The 18,357-nt window shown below is 31.6% G+C and overlaps 1 protein-coding gene across 1 annotated transcript in view; it reads left to right on the top strand.

Moving 5' to 3' along the window:
- LOC103573418 (uncharacterized) overlaps positions 1-18,357 on the top strand; it is a 66,759-nt gene that overhangs the window by 29,264 nt on the left and 19,138 nt on the right. Inside the window, exons 4-5 of the mRNA XM_053742022.1 lie at positions 1,790-1,978; positions 2,327-2,400. Coding sequence (XP_053597997.1) covers positions 1,790-1,978; positions 2,327-2,400 — 263 coding nt within the window. The remainder of the gene's footprint in view (positions 1-1,789; positions 1,979-2,326; positions 2,401-18,357) is intronic.

The raw sequence follows: 18,357 nt of genomic DNA, 5'->3' as shown, positions 1-18,357 counted from the left end.
ATCTTATATATAATCGCACTAGATATATACATTAGTTTTTGTAAGAAGTGCTTAATAAGTACGCCTATGAGTGTCTATAGACGGCAGGTAACAGAAGGCGCTTTCAAATATTCGATGAAAATTTTTGGCACGAAATGACCCAATGAGTAACTATGATATTTTTCGCACCCTAGCTGTAGTACATGCAAATAAAAAATATTTTTGGTACTGCTGATGACGTCACAATTTGATCGATTAGGTTAAAAAATAATTTAAATCCATTTAGATCACCTACTATAGATCTGCGCAGATTTAAAATTGGGAATAGATCTCAGAAGATGTCTAATGATTTGGGCAGGTCGTCAATGATTTCCAACCTATGGTGATTTCTAAAGATCTCCAATGATCTCAAATCGTAGATTCTGGCTCGAAGCTAATCTCAAAAAATCTCTAATGATCTTCGGAGACTTCACAATAATATCGATGGAGATCTATTTAGATTTCTTTATTAAGACTACAAAGATCACCGGAGACCTCCGACGAATTTGGTGAATTTCTATAAGTCTTTATAAATCTCTAGGAAAAAAGCACCAGCAGCCATAAGATCTACTTCAATCTCTGTAGATCTGATAGAAATAACATAGATCTAAAATTTGAGATAAATCTCAGAAGATCTTTGATAATTTTGGGAGATTGTCAATGATCTTTGATGGTTCTAGATCTATGGTGATCTTAAAATATCTCTAATGATATCAGCAGATCTGAGACTTCACAATAAAATTCGTGATCTATTAAGATTCATGCAGATCTATGCAGATCGACCAGTTATAAACCTCAAATTTTCTTATTATATCCATCAATTTCCACAAATCTTCGTAGATCTCTAGAAAAAAAATTTTAACAATTATGAGATCTACCTCGATCTCCATATATTTTCTATAATCACGTAGATCTTAATTTTTGGAAAAATCAGATCTCCGTAGACTTACTGTAGATCCACATCAATTTTTTCCGGGATGTTAAAAAAATAATGATACTACTGCACCAATTTTAAATTTTCATTCATTAGTATTACTTTTTCACAGTACCGTGACACAGTGACCTCAAATATATCGATTGTCCAAAATGACCGTGATAATTTTTTAATGAACACGAGCTTCATGATTTACTAGTTTTTTTTTTTTTTTTTTTTTTTTTGATAATAAATTATCACAATTTCTATAACCCTGATGACATTTATATGTAAACAGACTATTACGCATTTTACTGATAATACGATAATAGCTCTTGTGCTTTTTATAGCATTGTCACTTTCATGTAATAGTAAATGGAGTGCCTAGTCATGTTGAGAGTTATTTACTGTCAGCGTGTTACACCACCCTCGTTCGTAAAATACATCGGGGTTGCATGTCACTTAGTTCATTTTTTTTTTCCCTACTATTACCACCCGTTTATATTCAACATGCTTGTCATTCTACTATAGATTATATCTGCTTTTACGGTAATCTATTTTTTTTTTTTTTTCAATGCAATTATTTTTTCTCTCATCATTACAGAGAAAGGTATTTAATGAACTAGTTTATTTAAAAATGATTAACTACTATTATTGATGATAGAAATAATTAGCAGGTCAAGCAGTTAATCACTTAAATTATTTCGATTCATTTAAATATGCCGGACAATTAAAATCTATGGCCATGATTTATTTAAGAATTACAGCGTAATTTTTTCGGGCTATAAGTAGTCTGCTAGATAATTTTAATTAATAATTTCATATTTTATTATAAAAATTTAATGAATTTAAATTTAGATTCTGAGTACGAAGAAGAACAAACACCACGCTATAGACCAGACTCGTTAGCAAGTCTCTGCAGAGCGACACGATTTACTGAAGCGGAATTGAAAAGGATATACCGTGGTTTCAAAGCCGTATGTCCTACGGGCGTGGTCAGAGAAGATACTTTCAAATGTATTTACTCACAGTTTTTTCCTCAAGGAGGTGAGTAGTATTTCGGAGTAATACATGTTTTAGGCTGATCCATAAAATGATTTAAAAATAGTTTTCTGATTGATTTAAAGAGCTTGACATTAAAATGAAAATAACTAAAAAACAATGTGGGGCTTGAAAAAATTTCATTGTTCAAAATTCTTGAGCGACCATTTAAAAATTTTCTATCGAGCCGATTTTCGGAGAGGATTCTTAAAACATGTTAAACCATCAAATGTTGTGTCAGACTCGACAAACAAAGTAGCCAGTTTTTTTGGGGTCACACTAATATATCAAGTATTTTCGTTGTTCAATCACCAAAATTTTAATAAAATATTTTCGTTGATATTTTTGTTAAAGCAAATACCAGTCAATATGCCCACTATGTCTTTAATACTCTGGATCAAGATCACAGTGGACTACTGAGCTTCGAGGTAAGTAAAAAAAAATTATTTATTTGACTGAAAAAATAACTAAAATAATTCAAATCATAATAAAAAAAGCTCTCTCGATTTTTCCGATGAATTGTAATTCACAAATTTAAAGTTTTCCACACAACATCATTCTATAATGACCTAATCGACATTGACATTGCTTGAGGCGAAACTTCGTCCTCTAACGTCAAGATTGAAGCAAAGGAATAGAAAGTAGTAAAAAGACCTCGAGGAAAGCTTTCAGCGAATTGAGAAAATCGAGTACATTCAATATGCACTATATGCACTACAGGTTATATAAATTTGAATGCATTCATGCGAGAAACGAATGTTCATTCAGTAGGTTAAACTATATATATACATAAAAAATCTTTAATTGTTCGTCGTCAGAAATTGTTCAATATAATCGAGTACTTCTATAGAGTAGGTCTATTGAATAGATGAAAATGTCCAAGTTGTTTAAAATAAAGTTTTAGTACTCAAATACAATTGATCTTACCTGCCTGCTAACTCTTGTAAGGTCAAAGGAGTAGCTTCGGCTTAGGGGTGTTCGCGTTTTTCTTATGAGTTTTCGTTGTCACAATTTATTTATGAAATGTTCATTGAGAAGGTTTCTTCGTTAATTCGAAAATGTTGAAAGTTGGAACACATTACGTATATATTCCCGCATGTATATGTGTGTGTGTATGAACACATACTTTCCTATTTTACATCAATATTTAATAAAATGTTCTCATAGAATTATAAGGTTTTCTATAAGGTACCGGTGGGTAATAAGACCTAGCTAAGGAATATTTTGAATAGAATCGAAAATATTGCATTTAATTATCGAAATGTATCATTAATCTTTATTTCAATACATTAGCCATAAAATGTAATGAAGTAATGGTAATGTTTACCATAAACAAACAAAAAATTATACTTTTACAAAAACCATACGAATAGGTCTTATTTCACTACGGTAGGGTAATAAGGCCTACGGGTTAAAAAAACTGGAATAGTTTAACTATACTTAATAAAATTGGTATTAGAGATGAATCATCACTTAAATTTAGCAACAATACTTTTTAAGAGTCAGAAGACTATATTGTTTTTTATAATTTCTTCTACGCTACGACAAATGTGCTCTGTGAAATAATCTCGTACTCGAATATGTACTCGATACTATTATCTGTGATATAATTTTTATTAAACATGGACAATACACCAAATAAGTGATTTATTATTTCTTCCTCCACCCCTATCCATATTTAGGGTAATTAAGTTTAAGTTAATATTTTACGTTATGGTGAAAAGCATATAATGGATGATGAAATATAGAAGACAGTGAACGTGGTATCGTAACTCTATAAATTTGTCGTAACATCTTCATGTAAGACCTTTCTACTAGAGTATCCTTTAGCGGAGCCGATTATTTTAAATATCATTTTTGTCACTTAGGCCTTATTACCCAACAGGCCTTATTACCCGCGGGTACCTTAAGATCTTACATAGGAACCTTACACGAGTGAGCGGATAAAGTATACGCTTTATTTTCTATCACTTTTATCTTTTTCGTACTCTAATGAACCAACAGGACTATCCTTATATACTTGCACAGTAATATAAACTTTGTCTGAATTTTTCCCATCAACGAATAAAAATGTGTAGGACACTGAAATTTAGATTTTTATATCATAAAGCATTTTATTGAACCACTTTATTTCACTTTCAAAGGCATGGTTCGAGAGAAATACTCGGATAAAAATAACTAAAAACCCGTCATTAAATAAACAATACAGCATCAGAAATTTATCATTTCAGAGTCTGATGATATTAGTGATAGCAGACTAAAATACCCCACAGTAGTTAAATACTAAGTGTAGCACTAAAAAATTTATAATTCAATTTCAAAAACATTACAAAGCTCTTCGAAATTAATTCTATACCTCTATTAAGAAGCGTTGAGTGTACTTAACTCTCGCTTAAAAGATAATCACTGAAATACTGACGTTAAATCGTATCTGGGGTTTAGAGTACAATAAAATGGCATAATTGCTCACTATAATGAAGAATACATTCTAATTAACAAGTCTGATGCTATTTTAGGTCAATTTATTTAAGTGTTCATAATGGGGGAGAGAGTAATATGAACTTATGAATAATTAGTATCGAACTGAATATCAATATTCAATTTGAAATTCGGATCGGATGATTTGTCGGTTTTCAAATTATTTAACAAATCCAAGCAATTTATCACAAGTAAGCTGAAAGTTTATTATTCAAAATTTTATCGAAATATTGGAATTATGATAGAGGCTAAATTAATGTAACGGAACCTAAGTTCACCTCCGCCGACCGGAAGCCGAGACCTCGCGTTTTTGGACATACTCGCGCTGCGCAAATCCCCTATCTTCCATCATACTATTATAAAAGCGAAACATTGAACAAGCTCAATATTGGCGGATGTTATAACCCTTAGGATCAGAGATTCTTTGCATGTGGGTGCCGAACCAACAGCCACTACGAGTCCGACCTCAAATGGGCCCATGCACTCCTACCGTCTCAGGAAATAAAGAGACTCTTGGTCGAAGTGGGGCTTGGAATGGGCCCCCCATAGTACCAATTCCATGTATTGGTCGGCATACCACAGTTGGTCAAGAGGGGACGTGGTTTCTTCCCCTGCCTTCCTAAGAAGACACCCAGTTATGATAGAGGCTACCGAGTTTTCTTCGGTTACGGTTGTTAGTTATATCGATTGAGATCATTGTCGAAATTAGTAACTTTAATCAGTCACTCAGTAGCCACCATCGATAAATCAGTGATTAAAGTTGACGAAATCGGTATCGTCAATGAATGTTTTAGTCAGTAACTATAACCAGCTAAATTAATAACCATACCCGCCCAAATTGGTAGCCTCAACTAAGTCTTATACAGTAGCGATTATAGACCACCGATCGGTAGTCGGTTGATTATCTTTTTCCATGTAGCCTAAAGCCAACCAGTGAATTGAATGTAAAATACAGCCCAAGCTCGTTGGAAATTATATTGTTATAAACAGCCACCCCTACCGCGTAATTTTATTCCAACTACGACGATATCCTGCCCTTTCGGACGCTCGAATTTTGTGTTGTGATCTCGTTGTGAGCTTTATTCACTTTTTGTTTAAAACCAATTTTTGAAAATAATAACTTTTCGAAAATACATGGTGTTTCTTAATTTACATTTCCAAGTCATTAAGTTTGATTTGTACAGAACATATCACTGGCCATGATCTTTTTAACGCAGTTTCAATCGTTGTTTATAACGAGCTACTTTCATCAATTCTCATACGTAACGCCAACATGTGAAACGCACGCCGAATATTAAGATGGAGGATAAGCCTAAATCTTAGATTTATTCAGGAAGTTTCCCCTTCAACCCTCCCCCCCCACGGTTGCTTATAACGTGCTTGGCCTGTATAGTCAATCTGGCACGGATTATCTCCATTAGGAGGGACGTGCACAATAGTGTTTACAGAGTGGGGAATGTTTTTGACGCGCAAAGGGTTAAGGAAATGCTGTCAACTTTTCAAGCAGTTCAATTAACGTCTCTGAGTTTCATTTTATGGGTTTTAACACAAGTTAAACGACTTTACAATAGTTCACTCCACTAAGTTCTTTTCTAATTGACAGCTCAGGAACAAATAATTAAGATCGACAATTGGAATACAGAGATCTGATCTTTCCAAAAATTAGACCTACGATACTTTTAACTAGTGTTGTCACGAAACGAGACGAGACGAGAACATTTTTCCTCCTGTTTCATCTCGTTTTTTGGATTTGTGTTCTCATTTTGTCTTGTATTCGACGTCAAGTGGAGAAACCATATCGCATATCTGTCGGAAATGTATTCTAAATTATATATCGAAATGTGTACCAAGAGACACAATCACGTCTTGCACTAAGTATACATTAAACATTATACCCTTTACGTATAATTTTGACAAGAAGTAAAAAAAAATTCCGAAAATCTTACGGATAAACTTAACGAGTCAATATAATATTAGGTGTACAAAAAAGTTCTACCCGTTTTTTGTCAAAAAAAAATATATTTAAAAATTTTAAATAAAATACAAATTTTAATCAAAATAACCACCATCAGCATCTACTACCCTTTGCCAACGCTCAGGCAACTGATGGATCCCACGGCGATAAAAGGCTTGATCTTTTGTCGAAATGAAATCATCTATTGTTTTTTGCATTTCGTTTTCATTTTGTAAGTGTTTGTCAGCCAAGTAATTTTGCAATGAACGGAATAGGTGAAAATCACACGGGGCAAGGTCTGGTGAATACGCCGGGTGCGGTAAAACTTCCCACTGTAAATCATTTATAGTGTGGTGGACGATTGAACTTCTATGAGGCCTGGCGTTATCATGCTGCAGTATCACTGGTCGAGGTTTTTGTCCCGCAAATCGTCTTTTACTGTTGATTTCATCTGCTAATTTTTTTAATTGACAACTGTAGCGTTCTCCAGTAACGGTTTCTCCTGGTTTGAGTAACTCATAATATAGCACGCCCCACTCATCCCACCAAATACAAAGCAATATTTTTTTCCCAAAAACATTACGTTTTGGTGTTGATGTCGTTGGTTGTCCTGGGTCTACCCAATGTTTTCGACGTTTAGGATTCTCATAGTAAACCCACTTTTCGTCCCCTGTTACAAGTTTCCACAAAAAACTTTTTTTTTTATGCCGTGAAAGCAACGACAGGCAGGTGTCAACTCGTCTCTCTCGTTGTTCTAGAGTTAATTCATGAGGTACCCATTTTCCTTCTTTTTGAATCTTACCTAAAGCATGTAATCTTTCAGAAATAGCTTGTTGAGTAACGTTTAACTTTTTCGCAAGTTCTTGTTGTGTTTGTGCAGAATCTTGATTCAGTAATTCTTCCAATTTCTCGTCACTGATTGTTGAAGGTCTTCCAGAGCGTGGTTTATCATTTAAATTAAAATCTCCGTTTGTGAATTTCCGAAACCATCTTCGACAAGTACTGTCATCAATAACACTGTCACCATAAGTTGCACAGATTATTCTTTGAGCTTCAGCAGCACTTTTTCCTTGATGAAATTCATATAAAAGACAATGGCGGATATGCTCATTACTTACTTCCATTTTTAACTTAATAAAAAAATATATATATCGAAGATTAATATATTAAAAGTTTGATGAATTTAAAGAGTACAAACAGCTGTGCATGTACATATACGTATTCATAGCTAACCTATAAATAGCTGTTAGATAACTCCATCTTTGAAAAACGGGTAGAACTTTTTTGTACAGCTAATATTTATTTATGATTTAATTAAGCTAATACTGACTTACTGGTTCTCTAAATTCATCTGTATTATTATAGAATCTTATTTAATAAATATTTTTGTGTCAGTTAGTTCAAATTATTAATACATTGAATTTTGTAAAGTTAATAGAGGCATATAATAACTGTATTATTCTTGATTAACAATAGTTTTCATTATCAATCATAATTAAATTTCTAAGGTATTAAATCATTAATACAAAATATCATCATTATTTTTATTTTCAGAATCTTGACAACTTTGGCATTAATTATTAATCACAACATATATCGTCATATACTCATGATTGGCTTAATCAATTACAAAATTATGTTTTAGAAGCAAAATAAAATGTAAACTATACTGATAGCTTGTCGTCTCTCATCAAATTAAAAGCTCTAAAAAAATTATCTGAACTAAATTGGAAAAACGTTCGTTGTCATTATGATAATTATTTTTATTGATTTATGATAGAGTCAATTTTTATTGAATATTAAGCAATAAATTTACATGAAGATATTAGTAAAAATAATTTTTTGTGACAGATACTTGAAATCTACGACATTTAGCGCCTATAGCCGGCAGCTAAAAATATTAGATAAGATACAGCTGGTAAAAAAGATACCTAATCGTTCTAAAAGTGACGTCATCGTTGGATCAAAAAATATTTTTTGGTTACATGTGCGATAGCAAACGACCAAAAAATATCGAAGTAACTTAACGAGCCATCTTGTGACAAAATTTATCATCATTTTAATTCGTCCACTTACCGACTTCTCTCTAATTTTCAACTAATACTCAAAACAATTTTACCAAATAAATAAACGCGGATTTATAACCTGCCATTTATAGGCGCTAAATGTAATAAATTTCAAATATCTGTCACAAAGACTAATGTATTTATCTAGTACAATCGAGTCTAAGACGCTCGTGTATTGGTACCTTCGTCTTCACACTCGCGTCTTAAGCACGATCGCACTCGATAGATAAACTACTATTTTAAATTAGTTTTTTGCAACTCATGGTAAGAAAGCACGTCTCTGATTGGTTAAAAATGACACTACACAGAATAAATATCGCAAAGAATGTCCACATTGTTCGTGAGAAATATGACAAACGTACTCTTTTTACATATATATATATATATATATATATATATATATATATATATATATATATATATGTATATATATACATTCATATCTATACATATATATATATATACTACAGTGGACTCTCGATAACTCGTACTTTGTTAAGTCGAAATTCTCAGTAACTCGAAAAAAATTTGTATTCCCTTACGCTGAACTCTTAAATACGCGATATCTCAAATTATTTAGATTCTGTAAGTCGAAATCAGTATCGTTTCCTTTCCAGTATCGATAAGGCATATTTATACTCCATAACTCGAATTTTTAGAATGAAACTCTATAAGTCGAAGTTAGTAAAATATAAAGACGTTTTTCTCTGAACTGTCCAAGCTTATAGCAGTCAAATCTAAATTCCTATAGGAATGTTCAATGCTTCTTATATTCTTGTTTGTAATGTATATTTTCTCTCTGTTATTTTCTAGCAAAGTTGTTGGCTGTTAATCTGTTCGTATCTAGACATCGTGAGTGCTAAACGAAAATTAACAACTTTTAGTTCACAAGAAAAGTTTGATGTTATCAACGCGGTAAAAACTGGGATAAAAAAAAAGACGTAGCAGCTCAATACGGACTACCTTCCAGTACATTATCAACCATAATTAAAATAAATATGCTTTATATAACAGAAATCAATTGTTTTCTTAATTTTTGGTCTAATCTACTTGCAAATTTCGAACATCTTGTTTAGTCGAGAACTCGTTAACTCGAAGTTTTTATCACTTCCCTTGAAGTTCAAGTTTTTGAGAGTCCACTGTATTTATTAGTCATTAAGCGATCCACCAGAAAACCCAATCAACAGCCATCTCGAGTTAGGACAACGGAAAATCCCAGACTTAGAAAATCATCTTGTTGTATTTAATTGTAATGTACAATTCACTATATGAACCTTGACTCGAAACTTCAGTTATTTTTTGTTGAGTATCAATATTTTGAAAATAATAAAAAGATTTTTAAATTATTATAAAAATCAATTAATTCATGTTTCATTGTTACTATTATTATTTAATAATCTTTTGCATCAGAAATAATACAGGAATTAATTTTATATTAATAAGATTAAATATTATTTTAGGTTCATTAAAATATTAAATGTAATGTAGTGTCTTTTTTTACCCATAAAAGACATTATTTTTTACCATTCGATGCAAAAACTATCGTAATGTATTGGGTAGGAAGGGTTTCGACACTCGTATGTTGGCAACACTCGCCTAACGGCTCGTGAACCAATCACACTCGTCGAAAGCACCTTTCCATAAATGCGTTAATATACTATTCTTATATTCAAGACCTTGACTTTTAGAAAATAACATCTGCCTTTTCTTGACCAACTCTCGATATCGAATATTTTTATCTCGTGTCCGCATCAATCGGCGAGATATTCTTGACTTTCGCGGCAACACTATTTTTAACAGATCAACAGAAGTCACAGTAGATCTCTTAGTTACTAAAATTTTTTTTTTTTTTTTTCAAGAGACTTACAAAGATTTATGGAGACTCTCGGAATTCGTCGGAGACCTCCAGTGACCTCTGTACCCTTAATAAGAATCATTGATTTTTATAAATCGATCCGAATAAGTCTAAACAGTTCTCTATTTACATTATTGTAAAATCTTCAAAGATCTGAGTTCAGTAAAGATCTTTGGAGATTATTATAGATCTGAAATTATCGAAGATAAGAAATTATCGGAGATCTTTAGAGATCACCATAGGTCTAAAACCATTAACGATCCGCGGAAATCATCAAAGGTTTTCTGAGATATATTTCAAATTTTATATCTACTTAGATTTACCGTAGTCGATCTTTACATTTCTAAAATCGTTTTTCCCGGAGATTTCTAAATTAATTCTTAAGTTTGATCAGCTGAACTGATTGCAATGTTTGAATACGTTAAAAACAGTACTATGACGAATAAAAATATTTTGTTTGATTAAAAATAATCATTTGTTTTCATGTATCTACAATAAAAAAACAATAGTATACAAATAACAATTATCGGTTTGAAAAAAATAACGGAAGCTATTAAACGTCAAGTGGTGATTGACGGCACTGTACTCTTGCTGCAATATATCGACCATCAAATTCTCTCTCTCTTTCTCTTTCTACTCGTTGACGATTAATTCGATTCAATAAACAACCAGAGCTTTCCATTCATTGTTGTTTAGAAAATTCAGTATTTCCGAATACTCCAATTACGCCAGAATATCACTAGTATGTTTGCTCTACAGCTCGTAGTTTACATAGAACATGGTAGTTGCAGTAGACAGAGAATTAAGTGGACTTGGGATATAGCATAATAATATAGTCCATGTGTCCACTAACAGTCTGAAACCTGCATAATACTCAAAGCAAAGTAAACTGGCGAGTAGTTGACAGTGAGATTCGAGTTAAAAGTCGTAAGAGCGTTTTCGTGTTTATTCAATCCAGAATAATGAGGTGATTCAAATTCGCATCTATTCGACCTTAACTCTATGCATCTTCTTCTTCATCTTTTGCTTTTTCTAACTATTTTCGCTCGCATCAATCCATCCCGGTACTTCACAGAGGAAATTTTTATATGCCCCATCGCGCTTAGCATAACGGGATGGGCTGTAGTTCCGCTATAATATATTTTATCGATGAGCTGGTGTGAACCAACTACTAAAGTTAACACATTACCATAAAACTACACAACGTGTTAGTTTTTAGGATGAGAAAATTTCAATTAACATCACTACATAAAACAGGGTAAGTGTGGGTAGTAATGCGGATGTGGGTATTACTGTGAATTTTTTCATTATTTTGTAAATATTGTTAAATTTACCACGATATACTCTCTATAAAAAGCAGTGCTATATGAATCATACCGGTGTAGCAATGCGACTAAGAGGTGTTTCCCAACTGGTGTACATGCGAAGATAATTAACTCTGATCGGCGTATAAGGGTGTGAGTATAAGTGTTTTAAAATCTACAAAACAGAAAAAAAATAAAAATAAAGTAAATGTTCCAATACCGGAACGAGATCCAATACCGATCTTCGATCAAAGGAGAGTTCTACTTTATCCGAGAAAATTGAGGTCTTCAAAACAACTTTCTTGAATCAAGAATACTTTCCTTTAGGCGAAAATTTTTTCTCTGTGTAGATAAGAAAATTGTTCTTATCTTAATTAGCGACAATTTTGTAATTTTAACGAAAAATGATTATTGTTTTTTGTTTTGTAGATATTGAAACACTTATACTCACACCCTAAGATTCTGATCGTTCATTTACGACCCATGTACACTGGTCAGACTACACCCTAATGTAGCACCCCTACATGTATGTGAATTCATTTTAACACCGCACTAGTCGAGATGTCGATCAGTCTATATATTTAAGTGGACAGTCGGACCTCGTTATAAAACTAGTTCAAGATTGAAGAGGAAAAAATTCTTAGAATTTAGGTTCCCCTCACCATGGTGCTTAACAGTTGTTGCGCTCAAGCCTCGCTATAAGACTATCGCCGTTTTATTTATGTATTCAATTTAACTTTGCTATATTATAAAGTGAATCTATTTTATGTATAATTATAAATAAACAGAATTGTATCGTTCTTTTTCCTTTATTAATTATGTGACTCTACGGAATTGTAAGTATTCTTTATGAAAATAAATTACTTAATCTACAATCTATATATATTTACATTTTACATCGATTTAAGTCGTAATATTCGTTAGTCTTATAGCAAGAATTCGATGCAAAATTTTCATAAAGTTGTTGGTGGGGGAAGCGTTTCGAACGAGTTTGACCAAATTTAGGAGATGAGTCTTATAACGAGGTCTAATTGTATAGAAGTTCATTCACACACTAAAAGTTATAATTTTCAAATAAATCGTATCGTTTTTTTTTTTTTTTTTTTTTTCATTTCGTTGATTTTAGAGTACATTTGTCATTCTTTATCACACTTGATGTAACTGCTTTTCAATAATAGTGGAATAAACAAAAACTAAGTAAACGGACAAAATATCACTTTTGTTTTATGCCGGTAGCAACGATCACTACGAAAGAAAAACTATTTTTCATGTCTTTTACAGTTACTTGCTTCTTATTTTTATGAGCAGAGCTCAAGTCAAGATTTAAGATGAAATTATCGATTTGACAACTCGCTAGCCATGTTTGTTTCATTTTATAAACATTTATTATATTTTTTATAACATAATTACCATAAAAAATTTCTTTATTGAGTACAATAGTTTAACGATATTTCGTATTCATATACTGTACAAATAATAGTATATTTGTCTTTGTTGTGTGTCTGATATCTTGTTTTTAAAGTTTTAATGATGTACTATTTTTAGAGAAACGATAAATTTTCGGTTTTATAATCAAAATTAAAAATATGAGCAGTACAAAAAAAAAGTGGATCGACTGTAACTACTTTCTCATATTACTAGAGTTTCAAAGGAAATTCATTTCATTGTAGTGTTCGACAAATTTCAACAGATATTCTATTGTAGTAACGTTTGAGGTGTGCACTTTTGGACTTTTCAAATTTTTTTTATATTTCTTCAAGTCACTTTGTTACTGTTTTATTGTTTGATTGAATATAAAGTAGAATTTTTCAAAAAAGAAAAGTTTATATTGAAAATTTAAAAAAAATAAATGTAGGTGTCACTACTGTTGTTTATATACTGACATATAAACGTTATTGAAATAAATTTTGATAGTTAAATAATTTGATTGTAAGTAATTATTTATTTTGTGAAGGGAAAATACTGATAACTCTATATTAATCGAGTATATGAGCATAAACAATAGAATAATTATTGCAACTACAGTTGACTACCTGACATAAGCCTGCCCATAGTAAGCCTCTTTCACCCAATCGACAGTTACTGAGTCCAAATAGTTTTCCCCACTTAACTAATTTTGAGTTTTGTACTAGACAACCCGTTATAAGCCATTATTAAAATTATCAAAATTGCAAACTGAAAATAGCAAAAAATAGACAAGGTAATAATAACAATTTACTATCTATGTTTTACAGAGAATAATTGAATCAACATCAAGTAAAACATAATTTATTGTTCATAATGGTAATCATGAATTGAATTTAAGGCTTTCGTTACAGTTGAAAAGGTTGATTGAGCATCATCTCATCAATAAAACTATTGTGATTATTACTGTCATTAATACCGTTATCATCATAATTTTTGCATTATAATTATTATCAGTGTAAAAAGATAAGTATTCATTTTGACACCATAAGCTCGAGAGAAATCGGGATAATGGTGTATGTAACAAAACGTAAATATAGCGTTTTAAATTATATAAAATGAAACAGACATATAACGGGTAGTCAAGATCACAACTCATTGCTCGGTCGAAGGAGATTGACATTTCAAGAAAAATGTCGCTTACGTTCCTAAAACCAAACTTTTGACGAGTAGTCAACTGTATTATAATAGCTATTTTTGATACGTAGGATTAAAGCGAGGGTTTGCGGTATGCTTGTATTAGCGACACGTCTTGAGTTATGACGCAATCTCGGTAATAATGTCCCGTGAAAAATGAATCATACATGGCCGTATAAGGTTCATGTATGAAGCATATATGGCCATACAAACTTTTTTAATATAGTCATACATGGCCATATATGAATCATAAAAGGCCATATATGGTTATACATGGTTTTGTATGGCTATATATGCCCATGATCAATTAAACATATATGGCCATATATAGTAAAGTATGGGCATATATGGTCGTAACAAACTTTGTATGGTCATATATGGCTATACATGGTCATTTATGATCATATAGGGCATATATGGCCATGTCTCGCTAATTTTTATGCATGGTCATGTATGATTCATTTTTCACGGGGTAACATAACCTAAGACGAGTGTTGACACAAGTACACCGGATTTCCTGTGTGAATCATACGTGTCGAACAATAGTTTCGTAACGACTGTGCTTAAAGCACAATTGGGAGAAATTTAAATAATTAAAAAAAAAATTAATTATTATTTTACTAAGAACTGTAAAATTTTACAATGGAATATATGAATGTATTTTTTCAACAACTTATTCTCATGTTTCGTTTTTCAATTCAGTATCACATTTTTTTATTTATTTATGAATCACATTCCATTAAAAATTTAGCGACATCAATATTTAAAAATATTAATCAATACAATTGAAGAAATATTTTTATTTTAGTTTATGATTTTTCGCTGTCTATTGGTTCATCAAAAGTTATATGAACTCAAAGTATAATTTTTAAATAATTGTCAATATTATCAAACATATTTATAAAAAAATTTGTGTTATGAAATTCGCTTATATTTTTAATTCCTATATATGTAGAATATAAATTTATATCTAGCTTATTCCGGTATAGTTTAATGGCTATGATCTATCTATCAATATGAGAATGACCTATACTGTAAAAAAAAAATTCCTAACGTCAAACCAGATTCGTTTGGCTCGAGTTCTCCGAGCGTTTGGATGCAGCCAAACGCGTGAAGCGTTCGAGTCTACCACCCTCTACGTTTGACAGTATTATTTGCCTTGAATGAGAGTTTCTTGAGGGAAGGTACCGAGTCTTTTGAACTTACTCAGTACCTTAATTTTTACAGTGTAAGCATTGAAAGTATGAGTAGGGCTTTGGGGTGGATAAAAATCAAACAACAGATAATTTATAATTGTTGCATACTAATACACAAAATCAGTATAAACAAATCTCCTAAGTACATCTATAACAACATTTGTAACTAGATGACAATCACTCTCATAATATTCGAAATGGACTATTAATTTATATATTGCATACGAGAACTCACACAGCAGAGAATTGTTTAACGTACAATGGTTTTAAGTACTATAATAAACTTCATGAATGTTCAAAAAAAGAAGACAGATGTTTTAAACTAATGCTAAAAGAATTTATAAAAGAAAAATATTGATTAAGGAATTAAGTTTTTTGTTCAGTTTATTGTAAAGCAGCTTTTGATAAGTAAATAAACCTATTATTATTAAATGTTTTTTCGACTAATTCAATAACATGCCTTATTATACATTTAATAGGTTTAATTAAAATTATTTTTCACTTAAAAAATAATTAAAAATCGTAGTTTCATTTCCTGTAATTTAAAATTTGCCACAAGTGTTGGGCACATAATATTAGATTTATGCCTATTACTGAGGTTACACAGCGAGTATGCGAAGTTAATTATTCAGCTTAATGAAAAAAGGTTAACTTGGAAATTTAAGTACTTAGTTAGGATCAGTTTAAAATTGAAGATAAATAGATTATTAAATATTATAAATTAGCCAAGACTGAAAAGTGTTATATTAAGCTCGTTAATTAAAAGATTAAAAAACGATATTATGTAAAGGGAAAAATCTTATACTTAATCTAATAAAATTTATGGATAATTTTAAACATAATTATTATCAATTTATATATTTTGTTAACTTTATAAATACAATATATTTTGTTTATAGTCACGATTCTGCATTTACTAATTAAAAATTCTTAGTGAGTACAGTAATAACTTCCAGCTTTTTACAATACGCTATAATACACAAACGGCATTTATTATTACACTCTGAAAACATAATGTGCGTTAGTTTCATTTAAAAGCATTGTAGTAACTTCTAATACTCTTTAAAGTGTTTTAATTTTATGTAGGTTCTTAAAGTTACTACAATGCTTTCAAATGAGAATTACACAGTTGCTTTTTACACTATCATTGTTTTGTATCTTATAAAAGCATCACTTTATTTTTTGAAATAAAATAACTTTTAATTAGTTATTAAAAATATTCTTATTAAGACAGTAATATATTTTTAATTGCGGAAATACTTATATTTAAATCATTGTTCATTATCCCTAATTAATCAAAACGATTCACTTAATGATGAATGTTGTAACAGGGTTGAATCGACTGATTGCTCGGGTTGTTGAGTGTCGTCAATCATACACTATAGATAGACTCAATAAAATTGTTAGTTTTGGGGGAGTAGAAGAAACCCTTCCCGGTCGAATTTTCGACTTTAAAAAGAGGCCAAAGCTGAAAAAGTTTAGTTCGAAGCCGAAAGCAATTGTTGAAGAAAATCTGGTCGACCAGAGGATTAGCGAGGCGGACACGCTAACTATCCTCCAAAATTTATTGATAAGTCATCAGCTCACAGAGTTGGTATCAGGGACGACTTAGCGTCCAAGCACCAGGAATTCCAGTTGCAGCGGTCCAGGGTAGCGAGTTGTTGGAGCGTTTGGAGGTATTTATTTAGAGTTGAAGCGATACCATCCGAGTTTACTATGGTTAGATTTCGTTGGTTGATAAGTTAGAATAAGCAGTAGCTGGAGTTGAGGTGGATAAGCCAACCCCACTATAATCCGGTTATATAATTGATTTATAAGAGTGTGCTCTTGGCCGTACCTAGTGAGAATCCGGAGGATTTACAGGTCGGTCAGGGCTAGTTGATAATATGTTGTGAATCCCAGAGACTGACGTAGAATTGGCACTCTTGCGTGTTGAGAACCCCGTGGGTTTGCACGCTGAATAGGTCGATAGGGAACTGTGAGAGATAAATTTAATAAAGTCGTGTGTGTGAGAGTGAGTAGACTGTGTATAGTATTCTTTAATAAACAATAAATTGACCACATTAAATTCCTGAGTAAATTTCCTAACACGACTCAGCTCTCTATTTAGCTAGCACTTCCGGTTCTGGAGAACGCGGTCAAAACTCCAGTGGCGCCCTTTTCTGGGACGCTATACGTAACGTGATCGTCTCCAGTAGGAGAGGTACCCCGTTATAATGCATAATAAGTAAAAAATAAGGTACTGACACCAAACTCCCTAGAAGTTTGACAAATTTCTTCTTCAGTGAAACCAAATCCATTTGAACCAACGAAAACTAATTTATCTCAAGAAATTAATTTTTATTGAGCTAAAAACTCTACTCGATTATGAGAGATTGCTTAAACGTTTATGTTAAAGTTTTTAAGTTTGACCGTAATTAAACTAACATTTGATTGAATAGTAAAATATATTTTAATTAAAATTTAGGTGCGCTTGATTTAAAAATAAAAATTTGATGAAACAAACTTTTCAATTTTGAGAAATTTAACTGAAACTCTTGAAACGTTTGGTTTGACAACTTTAAATGTTTCAATGAAACAAAAGTAGTTTCCTATAATATCGAATGTGTCGTGTCAACCGACGTGTTTCTTGGAGAGAGAATCCGATAAGGTTGCAGAAATAATTTCAGGAACTCACATTAAAACTGATAAATATTCGACAAGAATATAAATGTATTCGTTACAAAATATCGAACTATATTTGGATGAGTCTTTATATTATAGATTCGATAAAAAAATTTATTGATAAAAAGAGTCACATATTTATCTCGTTTAGATCAATGTATAAGCAATTGATTGTATATATCCATTCAATATGAAAACAAAGTACTAGAAGCACAATTAAACTGAAAACTTCCTATTGTCTCCGTAGCGTAAAGGTAAAGCATCTGA

The sequence above is a fragment of the Microplitis demolitor genome, chromosome 9 (genome assembly GCF_026212275.2).
Source record: "Microplitis demolitor isolate Queensland-Clemson2020A chromosome 9, iyMicDemo2.1a, whole genome shotgun sequence".
In the NCBI taxonomy this organism is placed as follows: Eukaryota; Metazoa; Arthropoda; class Insecta; order Hymenoptera; family Braconidae; genus Microplitis; species Microplitis demolitor.
The sequence above is the reverse complement of the archived record's forward strand: the minus strand, read 5'-3'. Positions and strand labels throughout refer to the sequence as shown.